At 37.3% G+C, this 22,190-nt stretch overlaps 3 protein-coding genes across 4 annotated transcripts; 2 read left to right on the top strand and 1 right to left on the bottom strand.

Annotated features, from left to right (window-relative positions):
* The first annotated feature begins 248 nt into the window (after positions 1-248).
* On the top strand, positions 249-9,105 carry LOC103714334 (ATP-dependent 6-phosphofructokinase 3-like). Its single transcript, XM_008801540.4, has 14 exons — positions 249-744; positions 2,209-2,255; positions 2,378-2,417; positions 2,624-2,686; positions 2,776-2,913; positions 5,378-5,536; positions 5,624-5,677; positions 6,124-6,192; positions 6,360-6,489; positions 6,926-6,966; positions 7,147-7,371; positions 7,739-7,787; positions 7,869-8,023; positions 8,640-9,105. Exons 1-14 carry the CDS (start codon positions 478-480, stop codon positions 8,817-8,819), a joined length of 1,617 nt encoding a protein of 538 aa, XP_008799762.1. The 5' UTR covers positions 249-477; the 3' UTR covers positions 8,820-9,105.
* A 1,984-nt stretch (positions 9,106-11,089) lies between these two features.
* Positions 11,090-15,409, bottom strand: LOC103714333 (serine/threonine-protein kinase Aurora-1). Its single transcript, XM_008801539.4, has 9 exons — positions 15,186-15,409; positions 14,341-14,442; positions 13,911-14,057; positions 13,740-13,835; positions 13,377-13,472; positions 13,208-13,304; positions 12,991-13,108; positions 11,560-11,632; positions 11,090-11,469 (listed from the first exon to the last, which is right to left on the bottom strand). Exons 1-9 carry the CDS (start codon positions 15,219-15,221, stop codon positions 11,368-11,370), a joined length of 867 nt encoding a protein of 288 aa, XP_008799761.3. The 5' UTR covers positions 15,222-15,409; the 3' UTR covers positions 11,090-11,367.
* Positions 15,410-16,423: 1,014 nt separating this feature from the next.
* LOC103714332 (AP-4 complex subunit sigma) lies at positions 16,424-20,359 on the top strand. Of its 2 annotated transcripts, none has more exons than XM_008801538.3 (4): positions 16,424-16,679; positions 17,519-17,605; positions 19,659-19,727; positions 19,826-20,359. In XM_008801538.3, the coding sequence occupies exons 1-4, from the start codon at positions 16,539-16,541 to the stop codon at positions 19,958-19,960; spliced, it is 432 nt and encodes a 143-aa protein (XP_008799760.1). In that variant the 5' UTR covers positions 16,424-16,538; the 3' UTR covers positions 19,961-20,359. The 2 variants fall into 2 exon arrangements, with proteins under 2 accessions (XP_008799760.1, XP_026663171.1); XM_026807370.1 differs by having other exon boundaries at positions 17,519-17,626.
* The last annotated feature ends 1,831 nt before the right edge of the window (positions 20,360-22,190 follow it).

The following is a 22,190-nucleotide window of genomic DNA, read 5'->3' as shown; positions in this document are numbered from 1 at the left end:
GCATAGCATTTTTCATAATCACCAAGCCTGCTAATTTTCCAACTCAGATTTATACATAGATAACCATAAATTCATTTTTTGAGAAAATAAATTTCATAATTCGTATCATAAAAATGTGTGCCCTGCTGGCATTTCCAGACGTTACGAAAGAGTGCCGGTATCGTAAATCTCCTAAAACCCAAGTCCATTTAATCCATCTCCATCAGTCCTTTCAAAACCACCCTCCCTCTCTCTCTCTCTCCTCTCACTCCTGTTTTCTCCTTCCCCTTCCAATCATTTACTGCGGCACGTCCGAAACCGGAGCACAGGAATTCGCAGTCCGCCACCCGTTTCTTTTCTACGTAGGAATTCCTCCTCTCGTCCTTTTTATAATCCCCCCGATTCCGTCTTCGCTGCTCTTAAACCCCCCAAAGCCATCTTATCTTGGTACCCAAAGAAGGCCTCTTAGCATCTTCCACTCGGCACCGCCTTTATCTGATGGAATCGTCTCCCTCTTTTGCCTCACTCGCTCACGAGGCGCTCGTCGATTCGGATTTCGATTCGCCGAATAGTAGGCGGCTCTTCGATTTCCAGAATTCTCTCACCTGCATTAAGGTCACGCCGCCATTCCGAGACTATCCCAAGCTCAGATCTCCCAGTAGGATGGGGCTCGAGGGGAAACCTAATCTCAAGATCGTCGAAGGCGAGGGCGGTTATATTCTGGAAGATGTTCCCCACTTTACCGATTATCTCCCCGATCTGCCGGTGAGTGTCGTGTCCTTTAGATTTCTGTCTGATAATCTTGCTTCTGAGCTGAGATCTGAAGTTGGTGTTTTGTATCTTGGTTGATTGCTCGAGGTCTCTTTGGTTTCTTTGTTTTTGTCGATGTCAGGTTAGGGTTTTGTTGTGGCAACTTACTTTTGACGGGCATATGGATATATGCTTTTTGAGCTAGAAAAGATGGGGTATTTGTTAGGTTTGGCAGTAAATTGGTTATAAAAATGGGAAATGGTCCTCTAGGAGTCGATCTTGATTTGTTATAAGTTAGTTTGATTGATTAATTCTGTCATGATGAAGACCACAAGTTCTCAGGCGGAAGAGGTGTACAGAGCTTGTAATTTTGCTACCAAGTATTGTGATAGAATACCGTGCAGAGCAGCTATTGTTCTCAAAGATAACTCTTCGATTTTTTTTTTTTTTAACCTAATGGTATAGATAATTCTTTTCCATATGACGCCTTAGAATCTAATCCATCAGGTTAGCTCTTCCCATATGGCAGCTTCTGAGTTAGTTCCCGCTTGGTGCAGGTAGTCATTTTACAGGCAAGATGCTGAATTTTATGTCATATGAGGTGTTACTTTACGACCGAATAACCAAAGACAGATTGCTAAATCTACATGACCTTCACAATCTTACAAGCGATGAAAGTCATAAAGAAGGCCGGAACTGGATGTTGGCATCTCAAGTGACCTATCATGGGTATCAGAGGATATGCAAGTAATATGTATTGGATCTTTGAGTGAGGTCCATGCTAAGGCACTGTGTATAAACATGTCACATGATCTGTCCGCCAGGTACCCAGGACAAGGGGGTGTATGTTGCTTGCAAGTACTGTGAAGGTTTTTGACAACCTAAATACAGTTTAAACACATTGAATACAAATTGTGGAAAATAGGAGAGGAGAAAGGTATGAATTTGGGCATTTACTCACGTTAATCCTTTTAGATTTAGAGGAAAAAGGAGAGCTGTTGCAATTGCCCTTCCATGTAATAAACCAGAATGTCCATCTATAGTAATGAAATGCACCTGTCATGATTAATTACATCAGAAGATGCAAAATAACATCCAAGAAAATTCATTCTAGTTGGACTTGGGTATCATATTGGGTTTATGAAGTTGATGTCTTTCTATCTCATAAACTAATTCTAGCTCCTCTAGTGACTAGCTTGAATATGATCAGAAAGTAACTTCTGAATAGTAATTGATTAAGACAATTCCTTTTCCTTTTATATCAATTAACTGTTTTGCCAAATTAGTCAGAAGCATGCATGTGGGCTTAGAAAGAGGCTAACCTTTTCCTTTTATGAAATGTAACACCTTTTTTTTATTTCTTTCTTGAAGTTACTCACTGGAGTTTAATTCAAGCTGGGCATTTAGTACTGTTTGTTGACTTTTATGATCTGTATCCTGAAAATAATTTTGCAAATTGTTCACTAATTTTTGTGGCAGAACTTTCCAAATCCGCTGCAAGACAATCCATCTTATTCGGCTGTCAGGTATAGTCATCTATCCTATCTTTTATTGTAGAATCTTGTTGTTGTAAAATGTTGTCGGCTGCTGGTCACATTTACTTCCACATACTCGTCAATAATAACTGGTAAATATCTTTTATTGCCAGGCAGTATTTTGTTAATGTGGATGATACTGTTCCCCAAAAGGTAAATCCTTTGTGCCTCCCATATTAGTTAATTTGACATGATAGTAAATGTTCTGAAATCTTAGTTTGCTTGTTTAAGATGTGATGATAGACAAGGTGTTATGGAAGTTTGTTGTTTGCATGTACACAATATAATATCAAACCTGTATTAACATGATGGGGTTCTGTAGTTAATGTATTTTTTTTTTGTCATCTGTTGTCTTGTAGATTGTGGTTCAGAAAAATAGCCCAAGAGGGCTCCATTTCCGACGTGCTGGGCCACGCCAGAGGGTAGGTTTCAGCGCACATTTTTCTGCAGTAATTAATGGTGAAATACCAAGCAATACTTTAACTGATGGGAATTTTTGAATTTTACTCAGGTGTACTTTGAGTCAGATGATGTGCTTGCATGCATTGTGACTTGTGGAGGCCTTTGCCCTGGACTTAACACAGTAATCAGGGAGTTGGTATGTGGTTTGTCTCACATGTATGGTGTCAGCAGAATCCTTGGGATAGAGGTGAGGATATAACTAGTGAGTTTTGGCTCAAATGTCTTTATCTTTTATCTAATTTATAATATTGGTCTGAACCCCTTTTTGTTGTTTTTTTAATTTATATTCTTTTTTTGAATCTATTTGCATTTGTTTTCTAGTTGCTTATAGTTTTCATCGGTGCTCCTCAGGGAACTTCTAGCAAGTATGATCACCTATATTATCATGGTTGATTCTACAGGCAGTCTGCCTTGGTGCTTGAAATTACTTAGATGCCTAGGTCTGCCTAGACAATTCTAAGGTGTTTGTCTATATTTCTGGGTACCTGATTAGTCATTTTCTTGCCCACATAGGCACCATGTAGGCTTGAGTCAACTGCCTAGATGTATTATCATAAATTGTCTAATTAATAAGACTAATAAATGTACAAATGAATGTGAGAGTATAACAATCAATTATGTAAAAAGTTACACTTCAAATAATTTCATCAGTTATCATTAAATTACATACTATAATTATTTCAAGTTTGATGGGATGTTCACACATCTGAATTATAAGGAATATGTTTGTTGGGTTGGGTTTTAAGAGGTGCTATTTATTTCATCTATGGTAATCTCCATGGTAGGTCTTAAATTACATATTCCATGATAGGAAGCACCATATGTAAGGATGATTCATCTATGATGTATTTCTAGATTTGTTGGTTAGCAAATCCATCATCGGGGTCATTAACCTTTACATATGCATGTCACATTGGAAAGTTGCCGTAGAAAGATGACAATTTTAATATTTGGTCTAGAACCTCAATATCTTTTCAATGTAGCATGCAGCTTTTTTGAAGATTGAGTAAGGCAAATTAAGTCAGACTGTTTTGATGTGCAAATCTTTTGGCTTTTGTATATAAATTTGATATATTCATTGTGGCTGATTTTAGTGATGCCTCTATGCTTATCTAAATTGTGACATGATCATATGATGTGCCACACCTAAGTATGGGGATCAATGAGCTTCTACTTTAGGCATTCTGGAGGAGGATTCCTGATCTGCCTTGAATAAGTCTCCACTCATAGAGGAGAAGGTGCCACTCACTACCATGAGGCACATCAGTTGAATTGGTTTGCCTGAATCTAACACATGTTTCATTATAATTATTTTTCTCCATCCAAACATATTATATAGAAGACATGCAAATTGTTGTTTGTAGCAAGTGTGCATGACCTTTTTTTGGGGAGTTATGCATATATACCCCAAGAAATGTATTCAAAAATATTGATCTTTATGGACCCCTAAAAATTCACTTTGCGTGAGAACTTGAAAAACTATTTGACTCCGTATACTGGTCGGTTTGCAATTGACTGTTATATAAACTTGATTAGCACTGGGTTAGGAGTTAACAGTGAGATGACTGATGACCTATCTATCTTCTGGTCCAATCCTAACTGACCTAACTGAAGTGTTCAGGTTTCTTCACTTTTCCTCATCTAGTTCACTGGGCATCCTTTCTGGCTCCCCCTTTTGCTGGCTTCTTGGAAGCATCTTCTTGCCTAAAGACTTCTTTGACAGTTAAGATGGTCATGTCAGTTGTTGCAATTGGAGATCATTGTTTATTAGAAAGCATTCCTTTTTGGTACATATTTCACAACTCTAGGGTGGGTATGCAACCATGCATTAACCCGTATAAAATTAGATGTATGGATATGTAAACATACTAAAGTGAGGGGCATTTATGTAAATATCATATTTTTTATTGGAGAAAATGCAATGTCCATAACTTCTTGAGTAACATTTGAACTTGTAGCCAGCATGTAACTGTTCGACTGTTGCACCAAGGAGGTCAGTGCCTAGTACCTCATAATGGAATGTTTCTCATGAGCTCTGAATTGTTAAACTTAAATAGATAATTACTTATACTAATTAAATCTCTCACTTCTTTTGCGTTTTGATATCATAATATATCTGAAGTGATTACATATCTGCCTGATCTAGATCTATGATTTTTGTATGAGCAATAAATTCTTGTTAGCACATCTAGGCATCATTGCCTTCAATATGTCCTTTGCTTATGGGAGTTGGCATTATTGTTGTTGCTTAAGCTATGAATTTTATCAAATTGGCATAATTACACTACCCAATATGTTGCTGTGGTTCATGTCCTTGGTCATGTTTCCATTCTGAGTTTTGGAGTCTCAGATTAAGGCTTACAGAATGTCAATGTGAATAATGATCTAATGCTGCAGTGCACTCCTCATTTTATAATTAATTGGATGGTGAAACAAATGGCATGGGTTGTTGAAGTCTGATCAAAAGAACAATTGTTCTCATGTTTCTAACATCAAATAATTCATATCATTTGGTGCTTCCAGAAGATAGAACAAACTCTCTCACCTAATAGCTGTACATTTACAAATTTCAGTTTTCCATGTCCTGTATTCCTAGTCCATTTGTGTTCGTATTGTTGTTGCATACACTAATTGGTTAGTAGAATCTGTAGGGTGGATACAGGGGTTTCTATGCCCGCAATACCATACCTTTGACCCCAAAGTTTGTCAATGATATCCACAAGCGAGGAGGAACCATCCTTGGCACATCACGAGGGGGTCATGATACTATCAAAATAGTTGACAATATTGAGGATCGTGGGGTTAATCAGGTAAACAGAAATACTTTGCAAAATAACTTAAATTTTGTTTTCTTACTACTAGATTCACTATTAAATTTGAGATATTGATTTCGCCAGGTCTATATAATAGGAGGAGATGGTACCCAAAAAGGAGCTTCTGTTATTTTTGAGGTAATTATAAATTAAGAAGCAAAAATCATCATTATTAGGCATGATAGCAAATTGCTACTTCTCAGAGCAAGTGAGCCTTAAACTCCTCAGGACTTTAAGAGTTTTAAATGAATTCTATACCTCAATCCATGATATTCGAGGATCGAGGGTACTGAGTTTTCTTGTACTTTCTTGTTTTTCCTGCTGCTATTACATTTGATCACTCGCGTCTCTCATTTTCTTCCAGAGTTTGTTACTTTCTCTCTAATGATGAAGGAAAAGATACAATTGTCTTATACTTGATCACTTATTTAGACAACACTAACCGTTTTCTAGTAGTAAATGTTTATTGCACCATAATGAAACTATTAGGTTCAATGTTGATAGTATTATCAATTGGCTGAATTCTCTTGAAAAGCACTGACTGTTAACTATTTTATAAATTCCTATTGAATTATGATTGGCAGGAAATTCGAAGACGTGGCCTCCAAGTTGCTGTTGTTGGCATTCCTAAGACAATAGATAATGACATTGCGGTACTTCCTGATCCTATACATGGTCCCATTTATACAATACATTGCAATCTTCTTTTGTGATTGGCTCATGTGACTGGACAATTTAATAGCATTTCAATACCCTATTGTCACCTCTTGTTGCATAATATAACATTTCAATACTCTATTGTCACCTCTTGTTGAATCAGGTTATTGACAAGTCCTTTGGTTTTGATTCCGCTGTTGAAGAGGCTCAGCGTGCCATTAATGCAGCACATGTAGAATCTGAAAGTGTGGAGAATGGTATAGGCCTTGTGAAGCTAATGGGTCGCTACAGTGGTAAGTTTCTCGGTATTGGTAGGAATAATGGCATCCAGTTGAAATACATGATGGATCATACTTAGTATGATGAAAACTGTTTTGATGAATTATCTATGAATAAGCAATTCAACTCCTTTCTGAGAGTGACAAGCTGAAGTAGTAAGTAAAGATTTGCTGCATGAACATGCTATCCTGTTTGTTGGTGTGCATATCATAGTTTATACGCGCAAAAAAGTCTGTATGCAGTTGTCTTTGATCAAGATACTGCCTGTAATCTCATGGCTCCTATTTCTGTAGGCCTAAAAGTTTGTTTTTATTCAGTATAACATCATGACTTTATTTTGCTTGTACTCATGATATACTGATATCCTTTGTAGGTTTTAACCTTTTCAAAATATTTTACACATCATTTATTATGTGAAGTCTACCTCATGGCTAACGTGATTTTATGCAGGGTTCATTGCAATGTATGCTACTCTTGCAAGCCGAGATGTGGTGAGTATAAGATGTTTTTTCTCTGGGTTAGCTTGGTAGATCCATGGTTTTGAAATTAGTATCCATTTGTTTGGGATGTTGGGATCTTGAATAACTGTTCAGAATGCTGATTCTTTTTAATTGTTTTCTCGGAGTCTAAAGATCCTGTTTCTTCTAACCTCCTTTTATCATTCCTCTTAGGACTGTTGCTTAATTCCAGAATCGCCATTCTATCTCGAAGGAAAAGGTGGACTTTTTGAATATATAGAGAAACGGCTTAAAGAGAATGGGCACATGGTTATTGTTGTTGCCGAGGGAGCAGGACAAGATCTTATTGCTGAAAGTCTGCGGTCCATGCACAATGAAGATCCTTCTGGAAACAAGCTGCTTCTTGATGTTGGGTTATGGTTATCTCAGAAGATAAAGGTAGGATCCAAAATATTCTCAAATGTGAAAACAGATTTCTCTTGTTCTGCTAGTTCAATCTGGATATGCTTGTATGCGTTTATTAATTCAAAGCAAGCAGTCATTACCTTTTTATGGTTTGGGGAGTGACTTATCGCATGGTGACAATGATCATGACCAGAAGGTGTAAATAATTTGACTGATCTTTTCCATTTTCTCAAGTTGTGTTGTAGTCATCGAGTTGGAGTTAATTACATCAATCATAGAAGTTATTGTCATCTATGTTGTATATCATGTATCAATTGGACTTGTATAAATAAACAAGCTTTCCACGTGATAGTTACCTAATTTTGCCATATATTAATTGTCCCCCCCTTGCATCATGTAGGATCACTTTGCAAGAATACAAAAGATGGTGATGAATCTTAAATATATAGGTATGTCGGCAGACATGGATCCTTCCCCCATTTAGTTCTTTATGAATTATTAAATCTAACATATTCTAATTTATGTTGTAGATCCAACATACATGATTCGTGCAATTCCGAGCAATGCATCTGACAATGTCTACTGCACGCTTTTGGCACACAGTGCCATTCATGGTGCAATGGCTGGATATACAGGTTTCACAGTGGGTCTAGTTAATGGCAGACATACATACATACCATTTCATGTAAGTATCATCCTTTTCTTTTCAGTCGTCAGTGGTAGATGCAAAACTAACCTGACAGTCATGCCGTGAAGGTTCGGTTCACTAAACGAAACCAGGGTGCTTTCTTTCAAATATCTGACTCCTTTTTAGCTGTTGAAGTTTGGATATTCCAACACACTATATACTAGATCTGACACCAGAAGATGTATTAATCTGTATTTATAGAGTGGAGGCTAGTAACCTCCTTTCCCAATAGGGGCCCGATAGGCATATGGGTTCCTTATAAAAGAGGCCATTGCATTCTGTCCCACCCTGATCTGTTTCAGATATATTATTTTATCTTTGGTGGTCAAGTAGTTGAACTAAGGAGTAAGAAAAGCTTTTGTCATATTTCTAGTAGCCTCTTTGGAGACATTTGATAATTTTTCCCCTAATTGACATGCTTTTTTTAACCTTTCAATTAAGAATGGATCTCTTCCTTTCCTCAGTTTTGCATATAATTATTTGTAAACTAATAGATTATCAAAAGGATAGTGGGAGTATGCCAAAATTTTAAATTGCTGGCTTTATTTATTGTTAATCTGGCACTATCAGTTGTTGCCTCATTCAAGATTTGAAATTTTCCAATGATCTGCAGAGGGTGACGGAAAAACGAAACAGGGTTGTCATAACTGACAGAATGTGGGCAAGGCTACTGTCCTCTACCAACCAACCAAGCTTTTTGAGTGCCAAAGACATTGAAGAAGCTAAAAAGGCGGAGCCGCAGCCAACTCAGTTATTGGATGAGCAGAAGAGCTTGGAAGATGGTTGTCATTAGGTGGCCAGACATCTGAAAGCATGTGAAATAAGACCTGGAATGCGAGGTGTTGTAGCTGAGGGAGTGTCAGGATTTTTAGTGATGAACTTTTAGTTTGTATTCCCGTTAAGCAGCCGTACACTTATATGATAAGTTTGTAGTTGATGTGAAATGTAAGTTTGAATTAATTGAGAGTTTTTGCAGTGTATAGAAACTTTTAGTTTGTATTCCCGTTTAAGCAGCAGTACACTCATATGATAAAATTTGTGGTTCATGTGAATGTAATTTTGAATTAATTGAGAGTTTTTGCAGTGACCTTTGGGCAGTTAAATTCTTCCAATCATGCTGCTGTGGTGGTCAGACGAATTGTTTCTTTCTGGCGCGGCTGAAATTTCAGCTTACAGCAGCTGGTGCAGACATAATTGTTCGGCATAATATGGATTTTTTTTTTTTTTTAGAGCTTCTATTTGATCCACCAAATCATTACACAAATTAACCAGTCTATTATCATTTATTGTTCCTTCCATCTGCTGTCATTTCCTACTCATCGCACGCCCAGAGAGGTGTAGCTGCTGAAAATTCTATACATATGAAGGATGTTAATGGTTATGAAAGGGACCAGAGTTAAAACAATTGTAGATTTTTATCAATCGGTGAAATGTTGGTGCTTTCACTCTTCCAGTTTAACAATGAACGGGTACTCCCATGCATTCACGTCTGAGACGCCGCCTACCTATGTTGCAAGACGTATTCAGATAGTTCTGTGCTCGATTTGACCTGGCAAAGAAACGTAGTGTGGGTTTCTTCATCCACTACATTATATTTTTGTAATGAAAGTAACCTACATGGTTAGATGTGTTTGCAGAGGCTGTCTCTTGCCTCTACAACTGAAAGCCCTACTCTTCATATTCCGAGCACAATTGCAGGGTTCATCTTCTCTGGAATCTTTAAGCATCAGCCCTGTGATGATTCTACATAGGAAGGAACTGAGTTCAGGTGGCTCCCAAAGAATTCAGATCTTCAAGTTCTCAGCATTATCCACTATAGTGCAAGACATTCATGTTATATGGTAATTGTTTTTGATGGAGAAGAATCAAAGGGTGTATTTGGTTCGGAATCGGAAGGGATTGAAATAGAAATCGGCATGGGCATATTCTCTAATGTGTTTAGTTCGTGACTGAAATCGGAATCAGGTGAGAATTCGGATTGAATTTTGGAGGATTTGGGCAATTCCTATTCTCTCTGAAGTCGGAATGAGAATAAGACTTACCCCAGCCAAATAGCCATGATAGAAGTCATTCATTCCCATTCCCAGAACCCAACTCTTCTTCACCAAACATGCTCTAAGATGTAGCAGCAACATGTTGACTAATATTTAACCAAAGTTGCCTTAGTTGATTATAGTGTTGGATGACTTTAGGGCGGATTCTCTTTTTTTTTTTCTTCAACAGCTTGACGCTCCATTAGAATAATCCTTTTTTTTTTTAAGCACAATAAATTCCCGCAGCTCAAAATAGTTAAGCCTCGGCCGTAAGCAACTTGCCTGCTTTGGCAATCTGGTTGCTTCTATATTGCAATTTAGCAGCATTTACAAATTCATTTGTCAGACATAAGCGGAGTTCCAAACTGCAGCAGTTTGGATGGCCAAGTCAACCACAGAAGGGAGACAATGAGAATTCTCTGCTGCAAAATTTGGAGCATCAACCACTGCTGTCTCCAAAACTTCACCGAAATGCCATCCCACAAGTGTATCACATTCTCAAATTTTGTTAGACTCATGCTCAGATTGATAAAATAAATTCTATTTGACCATACTGACAGCAGGTAACTGACGGTTTAACAAAAATAGTATAATCCTCACCAAAAAGAAAAAGAAAAAGAACAAAATAGTATAACTGGTTTGGGGACTTGAATTTATGTAAAATCATCAAGTGCAGGTGATTGCATATTATCGCCTAACGCTGGTCTTGTAAGAGGATATGGTGATGAGAAATCAAGTGGCGAGAATTCTGAAATTAGGTCAGCAGATGGAAATGATGCAATAATGGGACGCTGTGAAGTTGAGGAAAAACACAAAATAATGCAAGAGTTGATGCCAGAGACAAGGATTGAGCAGAGATAATAATGGTGGTGTTACAGCATATTCTACATAAAAACCTTTGAATATGTCCTTTTCCTCCAGTGCGATGTTAAAGTTTTGCATGCCTAACCTTTGATTTCAATATTTCTGTTGTTTTCCAAATCCAGCTTTTGTTAAGTATTTAAAATTCATTAAAGAGGGAAAAAAGTGGTACATAAAAAATTTCTAAACATGCAAGCAGAGATATCAACCACCATACAAAATACAAGTTAGTTCACTGTTACAACTCCTGACTTTACCGGCTCTCATCAGATGTCAACAATGATCCTATCAGTCAGGTTGTTCAACCCAAAAACCAGGTGAAACAAAAGAGCTAAAATACATACAATCAATGAATTTGATCCACAAATTTCCTCCAAATTTATTGGAGGTTGGGTTTCCTGTGACTCCACTAACATCTGGGGAATTGCCTGTCTTTTAAACTACATGTTACCCTCTATAGATGCCTGATGGATCTGCATTGTGGAGTATCCATGGATGCTCAAGCAACTTGTGAAGTGGAAGACGCCGTGAGGAGTCTTTGACAAGCATCTGAATGTCATACAGAAAGCTATTCATGATCATGAAGTGACTTAAATCATGGCAATGATTATGCTAAGAAACAGGAAAGATGGTATCAACCTGGCTAATAAGATCTTTCGCAGCAGAAGAAACAATTGGTTTTGGAGGAAACTTCAGATCAACCTTGATGATCCTGAATCCAAATAGCATAGCATGTAGGGAGTGCATAGGAACTAAATTACATAATTTCAAGGGAACAATGTAAATGTTGAAAAGGTACCAATACAATTGAAATGCAATATTACTTATTGAAAGAGAATAAGAACAAGAAGGGTTTCAAGCATTATTACTTGGCAAAAGAAAAGGGTGCTCACATGAAATTTCAAATAAAAAATGCTTCCATGAAATTTTTTGATGAGCTATATAACAATTTCAGTATAATACATATGGATATCCAGAGATAATGTGAGGCAGATGGACTATTTTTAGCTACGAGAACCTTCTCAGGAGGAAAAGGAGGTATCTGTAATCCCTGTACTCCTTTCAGGAACATCCAAAGAGAAGTTGCAGATTGTTACTAATTCTTCTTGGACATGTCCATGATACCGTCCTATACTATTGTGGGTACAAGTTGCACAGAGAATAAGAACAATAAGGGTTTCAAGCATTATTTCTTAAATGAAGTTATTTTCTATAAATAAAAATTTTTGATGAAATATTAACACATCCAAATACTTAGAGACTTGTTAGAGATCCCAGGTTCCTCTTATGGAAATTCGCAGCTGGCTCATTAAGGTTCTTACCAGCTATATAACCTGCCAACAGATGAAGGAACTGGTGAAGGTCTCTCAACTCTACATAAAGAAGATGAGAGCTTCTTTAAAAGAAGGATAAAATGAGAGCATCCTCTCTAGTACTTTTATTAATCCTTCTCTAAAGTGATTCAAAGATTTTAATGATTGCTAGAAACTCTACTTGGGCTTGGAATACATCATATTTTATCCTTTGAAGGGTGGATAGCTCTTCGGCCTAACTACCCCATGGTATTTGTTAAGAGGTACAAAGACAGGATCTTTAGGCAAGTCCATAAGTAAGTTGAGGCAATTTGTAGAAAATAAATGAGGATATATAACTGGACTTATTGATAATATGTTCCATCTGATTTATTTAGTTGCAATTTGTAGAGGTTATTTGTTGGAATTGAAGGCTAAACATGTTTCTTTTATTGAATTTTCATTTTGTATTAGGCTCCATAAATTACCATCTTCGTACAGGTCTATTACTTGTTGTGTTGTATAATTTCTGTGACCTACGAAAAATAAGCATAAACAGACATTTCATTCAGCACAATTGGTTAAATCCAAAAGCCACATGCTAAGCTAAATGAAGGCATGCAATATTATGGTAAAGTTTCTTTCTTCTCTACTTTAAGAAAAAAAGGCAGATACGAATCATTGTAAAATGGCATACTGCAATCAAAGAAAAGGAATGATGTCAAATGTAACGCTTTCTAAGGCAATACAAATAACATGATTTCTTTTTCTTGCTTACCTTCTGTATGTATCTGAATGTTCCTTTGCCTCAAATGGTGGAACTCCATATAGGAACTCATAGCATAAGACACCCAAGCTCCAAATGTCCACACTAGCATCATGTTCTACACTTTCCACTGTAACAAAAGAACAGATGGAAACAAATGATGATCCAAGTAGGAAGCTCATCAGAAAATTCATACGAGGAGAAACCGAGTAAATGGCAGTTGGCGTACCCATTTCAGGTGGAAGGTAATCCAATGTCCCGCACATGGTCCGCCTGCGACTAAATGTGTGAACAGACCAACCAAAATCTGCAATTTTCAACTCACCCTATACAAAGAACCAACTGCATAAGAATCTTTCATATAGATGTTGAGCAAGGAAAAAAGAATCAGTGGGTACCTGGACACCAATCAGAAGGTTCTCCGGTTTGATATCTCTGTGAATAACGTGCTTCCCGTGCAAGTAGATCAAGGCCCGTGCTAATGATGCAACATACTAAAACATCACAAAAGTTGAAAAAGATCAAATTTGTACCAAGTCATAGATGTTAAATGGTATTATATAGCAACACACATACTTTACATTACAGCTGCAATGCATATAAATATCCACAAGAGCGCCATATGAAAGTACTGGATTAGTAGAACAAACATGCAGATAGGGAGAATTAAAGGTAGAATAACATTCAGGCAGGAAATTGCATCAAACAAGAGTAATATAAGGCACATGAAAAGAAATAATATAAAGCATACATATACTCACAGTTGCAGCTCGTCTTTCACTGAAATATTTGCATTTCTGCAATTCTTTGTAGAGCTCACCTTTTGCTGCATATTCTAATATCAAATAAACACGGGTCTGCAATACAACTGGAAAGATGAGAAAGATTGAACTACTACAATACAGACATCAACAACACAGGAATTTCTGTACCTGATCATAGAAATAACCATATAAACGCAATATATTTGGGTGCCGTAGGTGACTTTGTATTTCTACTTCACGACGCAACTGATGCTCAACCTGAGATTGTTTAAGCTGGCTCTTGAACAGAACCTTCAGTGCCACAATATGATTGCTCTGTTTCCATTCAAAACATGTAAGAGGTCTTGCAAAAATCATATACCTAAGAAATATTAATATAGACTATGATATATCAGATGCCAGTGACTATTTATGCCAATGGATTTTTTTATTGTTCTTTCCATTGTAATGGTAATTTAGACTTTGGATTGATTTTCTGGGTATTACAATAGTAGATAAAATAATATTTAACGAAACATCATCTTTTTTAAAGAAACATCAAGGTAAGGAAGAGAGCCAAGGACTCTAATGGTATAGTTTCTAAGTAAATGATCAATACCTTCTTTTCTCTGGCCAAATAAACATGACCGAACTTCCCTCGTCCAAGAGGCTTTCCAATGTCAAAGTCATTGAGAGTCCAGCGCCTCTCCATGGTCGACACCTGTGAAGAAGAGTTTGAAAAATCATACAGATTGAGAACAATTGACCCTCAAATCATATCAAAATGGGTAGCTGAAAGGTATATAGTCAGAAACAACATAAAGATGGCACCATGTGCATTTCCAGCAGAGATAGAAGTAAATCAAATACCACAGAGCTAATTTTCTTTCTGATACGTAATGAAATAAAAAAAAGAAGAAGATGCAGATCTTGTCTAAAATTTGTGCCAAAGTGACCTAGATAACCACCAATGCTCACACCCTCTTCCCCTCCAGTGAAAGACAACGTCAAATACTCTTAATGGGAACAAGCGAAGCTGTAATCAGATCCACAGCAAGTTGAGATAGCCAAGTTTAAACTACGGCCCATAATACAAGCCTAGATTCCTGAGCATTTCATGTGAAATTCCCATTTAAAAAAGAAAAACAACCCGAAATTAAAGAAAACCCTAAAAACAATAAAATCGAGAAAGCAACAAAAACTCCAAAATTCAGCATGGAAAACCCTAGATTCCTTAATCTTTGCTGCAATCATTTCAAGAAACGCAGAAAGACCGAAACCAGAATCGCCAAATTCTTCATACACAGATGGGATAAGTCTTCAGTGAGGCGAAAAAAGGGATCTTTATTGACGACGAGGAACCCTAGATGTCCAAGAAAGGGAGATAGGAGAACATGAAAGAGACGAGGATCAAACCTAGTCACCTTCAAGAACTCTCAAGAAAATCATATCTTTCTTGTTTACCTTTTCTTCTTGCTCGGCTTCTGCGGAGATCCCCATGAGAGAGAGAGAGAGAGAGAGAGAGAGAGAGAGATGCGCTCTTGCCTTGCTGAAGTTTGGGCGGAGAAGGGGGGGAATTTGAGGTTCCGGCTGGCGACAGCGCTCCAACGGTCGAATTCTAAGATGCGTCCACGTGGATTCTAAGATGAGAATCTTAAATTGCGGAAGGCAGAACACGGGAAAAAAAAAAAAAAAACCGTTGCCATGGATATTCCATCACAAGACAAGTGCCATAACTAGTCAAACCCATGAAGTAAGGTTTCAATCTTAATATACTTTAGTTTTCTCTTTTAATTTTATTTGTTTAATACTTATCTATGATATCCACCTTAATTATTGAGGACCCCTCATTGATGTGCTCAGTCATAACTCTTATAGGCAGCATTAGAGTTTTAAAAGATGTGAATTAGCACTAGAGCTAAATTGTTGACTTTGGATTACAATAAGGTATTATTTGTTAAGCCTGGAATTTAAATGTTTGAATCCTCCCTATTCTTTATATAAAAGTAAATATAAAAATTCAAATTTTTTTTTTTGCTAGAATTCTTCGTTATGTATGATTGCGCAGTTTCTATAAATTACATGCCATTTAAATAATTAAATAATTAATAATTTAATGAGGAACCTATGAATAGTTCTTTTAATAGACATTCTATATCGATTCCTATACTATTTTACGTTCATTATATAAAACTTGTCAATTAAAATCTTTGAAATAATTAATGACTTAATTAACAATCAAAATAAGAAATAATTATTTATTTGTTTGTAGTAAACATATTATCATTTGTATGTGCTCAGCATTATGTCGCATGATTTCTCTTGAGGCTAAAGTGTGTCATCCCTTCTTCAATATTCAGAGAATACAAATTGATTTAATGAAGTTGTTATTAGCGATGCGGAGGGTGAATAGAAACAACCTAGGATGCATATTACTGTTTATTAACTGGATTATTAAGTATGGATGGGGACCTCACTGTGCAGTCTCTTGATGTGCATCTACGAATTCTTGCAATTACAGCATTTTGTGATTTAAATTGGTTCTCTGCAAAAAAATTCTGATTAATATAAACAAGTTTCCAAATCCTAATCAAATTAATCTACCTTTCCTTTGTAGATAAGAAGTCCTTACGTGCACCGCTAGGGTCTGGTGCTTGCCTGCCACGTGCCGCGTCGGAGATTAGTTACTCTCCACCCGCGGGTGTGGGTTCGAGTCTGCAACCAGAACCAGGCTCGCGAAGGTAATAAGAGAGGGATAGAAAAAGCCGGGCCTCCGCCGAGGAGTCGAGGGAGGGAAAGGGGGAGAGAGAGAGAGCGATGGCGATCCGCTTCATACTGCTGGTAAACAAGCAAGGCCAAACCCGGTTGGCCCAATACTACGAGTACCTCACCCTCGAAGAGCGCCGCGCCCTCGAGGGTGAGATCGTCCGCAAATGCCTCGCCCGCACCGAGCAACAGGTCCCTCCCTTCCTCCTCTCATCTTTCCTCTTCTTCTTCTTCTTCTTACGTTCAATTCATCTACCTAGTGCTATAGATCTATTAGAGTTACCTCGGATCTATTCTGCCCTAGGAAAATCCAAAAAGGGTTCCTTTTTTGAATCGATCCCGGCTGTGGGCGGGAATCTGCGTGGGATTGGTGTCGAATTCTGACGCCGATTTGATGTTTTATGGTCTTTTCCTTATGGGAAGGCATCTGTAGATGGGGTTTTATGGAAAAAAAAAGTGATTATTAATGATTTCTCTCGTCTATATTAGCGAACTGTTTAGATCCGTCACGAAAACTGATTGCATCTGGGCAATACCAAGACATACTTTCTTAAATTGCACGGCTGATTCTCTCGTGTGATGTTTTGGAGTTTAGGGTTTGTGGCTGTTCGAGCCTTTGCGTTAGTTAAAATGTTATGTTGGTTGATGTTGGCTTTATTTCTCCGATGGTAATTAAGAAAAATTACCCTTTCCGTGTGTAAATTGGGTTGTCAAAGGAAGTTTGTAGAAAAGTTTTGAGGTGCTCTAAGGTGCTATGCTTGATATGGATTGAGAATATAAGTTTCTTTCACTGATTCAATAATCTTGTGTGATGCATTACAGCAATGGTTGTAATGCTATTAATTCTTGCACACCCCTTGACTATGCTGAAGCCCTGAGATACATCTTCTCTCTCTCTCTCTCTCTCTCTCTCTCTCCCCCTCCCTCCCTCCTTGTATTAACCTTACAATTTTCATTCATTGTTATTGTTAGTTGATCATACTTTTCTTCTTGTTATAATTATTGATGTCCAATTCTGTTTCTAATTGCAGTGTTCCTTTGTTGAGCATCGGAACTACAAAATTGTGTACAGGCGATATGCATCACTGTTCTTCTTAGTTGGGGTTGACAATGATGAAGTATGTCCTTCTGTTCTCTTGGTGTGTGTATACATTCTCGTCTTTGGTAAATTATGCTGTCCATTTGAAGCATTGATCCTATATATTTTACGGACATAAATAAAGCTGTGTGAGCAAAACTATTAATGTTACTTTCTTTTGTTGCGATAAATTTCTGTGGAATAATAAAAAATATAATTGTTCTGGAGGCAAAAGATTGTATTCTAAGTTAACCGTGCAATTTAAGATTCTGATTTCAACCATCAATATAAATTTTGGCATTGGAACCTCTTTTTTGGTGAGTAGGAAATTGTTATTTTTATGGTAATTGAGATGAGGCAAAGAACATATGGAGAGACCAATTTATTTTAAGTTATACTGCTAACATTTCATAAGAGGAAAAAGTCCTGACTAAGCTTTTATGCAAATGCATGAGTGGGGACATGAAGACCCAGTCACCCAGTTTATTTTTCCTAGAGGGAAGTAAATTTTTATAGCAAGAGGATATGTTCTACCTATATTTTGGTTATCATTTGCAGAAATGGATAGAGATAGCATTGACTTATTTTAAAGCTTTAAACTGCATATGTTACATAGAACTGAGTGGTTGAATGTATTGAATAAGGGCATGACAGCGTAAATATTTGGATCTGCTTACAGTTTGGGTGGATCTTATAAATCCACAGCATTGATTGGATTAAGTTCTCATCAGTTATATAACAAGAAATACATTTTGAGAAATAAACATTAATTCTAGATTTGCCATTATTTTGGATATCTGCATCTGTTTACCTTAATCTCAAAACTTTTTTTGGGTTGTTTAAATCTCTCTTTGATTTTTTTTTTTTTTTTTAATAACTGTTTTGGGGCTTGTCATGTATCTTCACTGATAGGAAGCATTGAAGATATAGAGTTATTTAAATTTTTTAATAGTATCAAGAAAAAGGCCACTCAAAAAGCAATTTTGGTCACAGTTGGACTGCACAGTTTATATTAACTCTGTCAAAATATTTAACGATTTTAATCAATGTTGATCATCCAAGTTGAAGATCCAAATTGTTTAAGTTGGTATAAACTACAAAAATTGTCTAGAAACCAAAAATAACATATCCTAGTGGTCTCTAAATTATGGATCAAGTTGGTACAAATTTAGGGTTGAATAATCTTAATGCATTTTTCTTTTATTTTTAGGGTCTGGTTTCCTATTTTAGTACGACTTTGTGAGGCTTGTCTTATTAGGTAGCCAAGGATTTAGTTTATGGGAGATTTTTGATTGATTAGTAAATTTAATTTGTAGAGTTTTCTTCCACTTCTCTTCTTGTTCCTTGTTCTTCTTCTTTCTCAAAGGATGTGGGGTTTAGACCTCTGTTAGAAAGTATTGGTGGAGTGATGAAGGTTGCTGGTGTTATGGCTTGCTTTATACTTGTTTGAACTATTGGATTTAAAACCTTGAGTGAAAGAGTTCATAAGGAAACTTCTAATCATGCATCTCCAACTCTACTTGGTAGTGAAGGAAATTCATGAGCGGCTGCTGCTTAGGCTAAATAAATAGGGTTACCATGGAGGTTTGCAGTGTAATTTAATATGGAATGGAATTAGAAAATTCCTGCCTACTCATGTTTACTGATATTTAATGTCTTCCAAGACATGGTAGGGCAAAATCAATAGAGGGTTTGGACTTCGGATGGAACAATCCCTCGATTAGCAATTCAATGCAACCATGATGTTTTTTAGGACATCATCTTCTTGCTCAGCTCTTCACTCGAAAACATATTCCTTCTTTAGATGAACCATTATCTCACAACTTTGTAGATCTTCTGAACATGTATGTGACAGGTTGGTGCCATCATCAAGATTCGAGCATCTACAACATCAATCTGTAACTTGACTTTCATGGCTTGAAGATTTTGGGCCTCATATTTGCATTTGAAGTCATTTTGTAGGATCAGATTGCTTAACACTACTATTAGGTTTTCCTATTACTTGTTTCAATAGCTCTATTGTTATTAAGCAGTCTAACCACATACTCTTATGCAATAGAAATCATTGCTATCTTTTAACACTTCTTTTGCAGAATGAGCTGGCAATCCTAGAATTCATCCATCTAGTAGTGGAAACTATGGACCGCCATTTTCGAAATGTGGTATGTCTGTAAAAATCCTTGATACCTCAGATTAGACCACCTTTCTTGTTTCGTTGAAGATCAAAAATACCCCTTTCTTATTTTTACCCTGTTCCCAGTGTGAGCTTGATATCATGTTCCATCTTGAGACGGCACACTTCATGCTGGAAGAGATGGTAATGAATGGGTGCATCGTTGAAACAAGCAAGACAAACATTTTGACCCCAATTCAACTCATGGACAAGGCTTCATAGCTCTTTAAATGCTGCTCGTGCACCGTGCTGTCAATCTGATGAAATCAAGTTCCACTGCGCACGTCTGTGGTTTTGCTTTTTCTTACGTTGTTTCTAAGTCTGAAAATTTGTTAGCAGATGATGGAACCAGCTAGTTGGAGTAATTGATTCCATAAGCATTTGATGGTAAATCATTGCTGAAAGGCATGTCTTGGATGGCTCGGTTGATTTGTCCTATGCTCCTGTTCATAGTGAATCGTATGTTATGCTCTGCTTGCAGCATGGCAAGGTGGGTAGCTACAAACAACACAACACAAACATGTATCAGGTAGCCATCATGAACCCAATGTATGCTTAATTTGATTAATGTACACAATCACATGATAAACTGATGCTCCGATCATCATGTTTCTAAGTGAACCGAATCTTCTTTTGTTTCTTTTTTTTTTTTTTAAAGTGAGCTGAATCCTTTCAGTGTGATGTTAAATTTGAGTCCATAAAGCAAATTGTCCCTGGTATTTGGTGGTTTGGGTGGGGCTTGGAACCCGGGTTTATGGCCATTTCCAGGAGCTTAGGCACTGTATTTTCCTTTATTTAAAATAATGGTACTCCGGATGTTTCATATATTTTATTTTCCTGCAAGGAAGTAGTTTTTCTGTCGCTGCCAAGCTCAGGAAGCGCTCGGCCGAATTCGTGCTGGTAGCTGCTCGAGTTTCTGGGCTTCTGTTCCCCAAAACCATTTCTTGGTGTTTTGGATGACAAAAGATAGATAGCTCTTAGGGTTGCATTTTTAGGGCTGTCCAAAATCAGACGACGTTGAGCATGATCTGGCACTTGTAGGGAAGCATTTATATAGCAGGTTTTTATTTTATTTTTATATTTTTAAATCAGTTTCCCATCCTCTCTATGAATTCTCGCTGGCCATGTTGCCCTCCCACTTCTTGGACAGTAACAAATATTGGCTTTTGTTCCCCACACCATTTTCTTGGTCTGTTGGATATCACGTTACACAAAATCGGATGATGAGCAAGATCGGGCAGCCATGGTGGCAAAGCATGGGTTGTATTTAGCTGGTTCTTAGGTTTTTTTTTAGAAAATTTTTTTTCGCTTTTTCATCATCTCAATGCAGTTTGCGGGGGCATGTCGCCCTCCTAGCCTAAAATTCCTTTTTGTATTTTTTTTGGACAAGAAACAAACAGCCCCCAAGCGTCTTGTATAACGTAAGACTTGTCAATCAGCCAGTTGGCAACCCCAAGTCTTTGTCCAGCTTAAGAATCATGCTACAGGGGGCCACTTCCATGTACATACACGATAAGTTCTCTTGCAATGGGGCATGAGACAATTGGCTTTACTCATACATGAGAGCGGTTGAGCGTTGAGCAGCCAGGCCAGAATTGGCCCAAGCAACTTTCTGTGCGCATGAAAATGGGCAGGCCGAAACTATATAAAATAAATGCTGTAAACATGAGACCTGTGCATGCGCCGATAGCTTGCAAGTCGCCCATCCATCTCAAAAATGGAAAGGCTCTCGCTTATTTTGGAAACTGGACCTGATGGCAAGCCTTCCGCGTCGCAAAAGATCCCGCTTCAGCGGGCCAAGGATCGTGTGCTCTCTTTCATTATTGCAACGCTGCTTAGTATGAAACTTTAACATGTAAATTTTTGAGAGGACTGTTCTGTTTAAGAAACTAATAGAACTGAAAAGATCAGGTCGCATTTCATTGACTTTCACGACCTGAGTGGTCACTTGAAAGGGCAACTTAAACTAGCTTTAAGGTATGAGACAACCATAGATCACAGTGTCATGTACAAAGATCCAAAGATGGTTAAGACCTGGTTAAAAAAGAAGCAAGAAGAATTTATTAGCTCTCAGTCGGGATAAAGCGTTTTAAAATTTAAATCAGGATCAAAGGTACATAAAAGCTAGTTCACTGGTTCTTTTACTTGGTGCCCCCTTTTCTATAGATGATTGCCTGACTTATTTCTTAAAATGTATAGCTAATACTATAGTTTAATTTTTATTTTTTTTTGATGATGAGAACTATAATTTAAATGTTCTACACATTGTTCAGCATTTCGGTATCTTGTTGTCACCTTGTATTTTAGACATACCCATAATTGGTACTTTTGAAAGTTTCTATCATGCTTACCAACAAGAAAAATTAGTAACGAACAGCACCATCAGATTGAAGCAAAAGCTCAAAACATAAAATTTGCACTTCATTGCACTTAAACAGGGGCAGACAATTCC

This window comes from Phoenix dactylifera, chromosome 4 (genome assembly GCF_009389715.1).
Source record: "Phoenix dactylifera cultivar Barhee BC4 chromosome 4, palm_55x_up_171113_PBpolish2nd_filt_p, whole genome shotgun sequence".
Classification (NCBI taxonomy): domain Eukaryota; kingdom Viridiplantae; phylum Streptophyta; class Magnoliopsida; order Arecales; family Arecaceae; genus Phoenix; species Phoenix dactylifera.
This window is presented reverse-complemented; position numbering and strand designations above follow the sequence as displayed.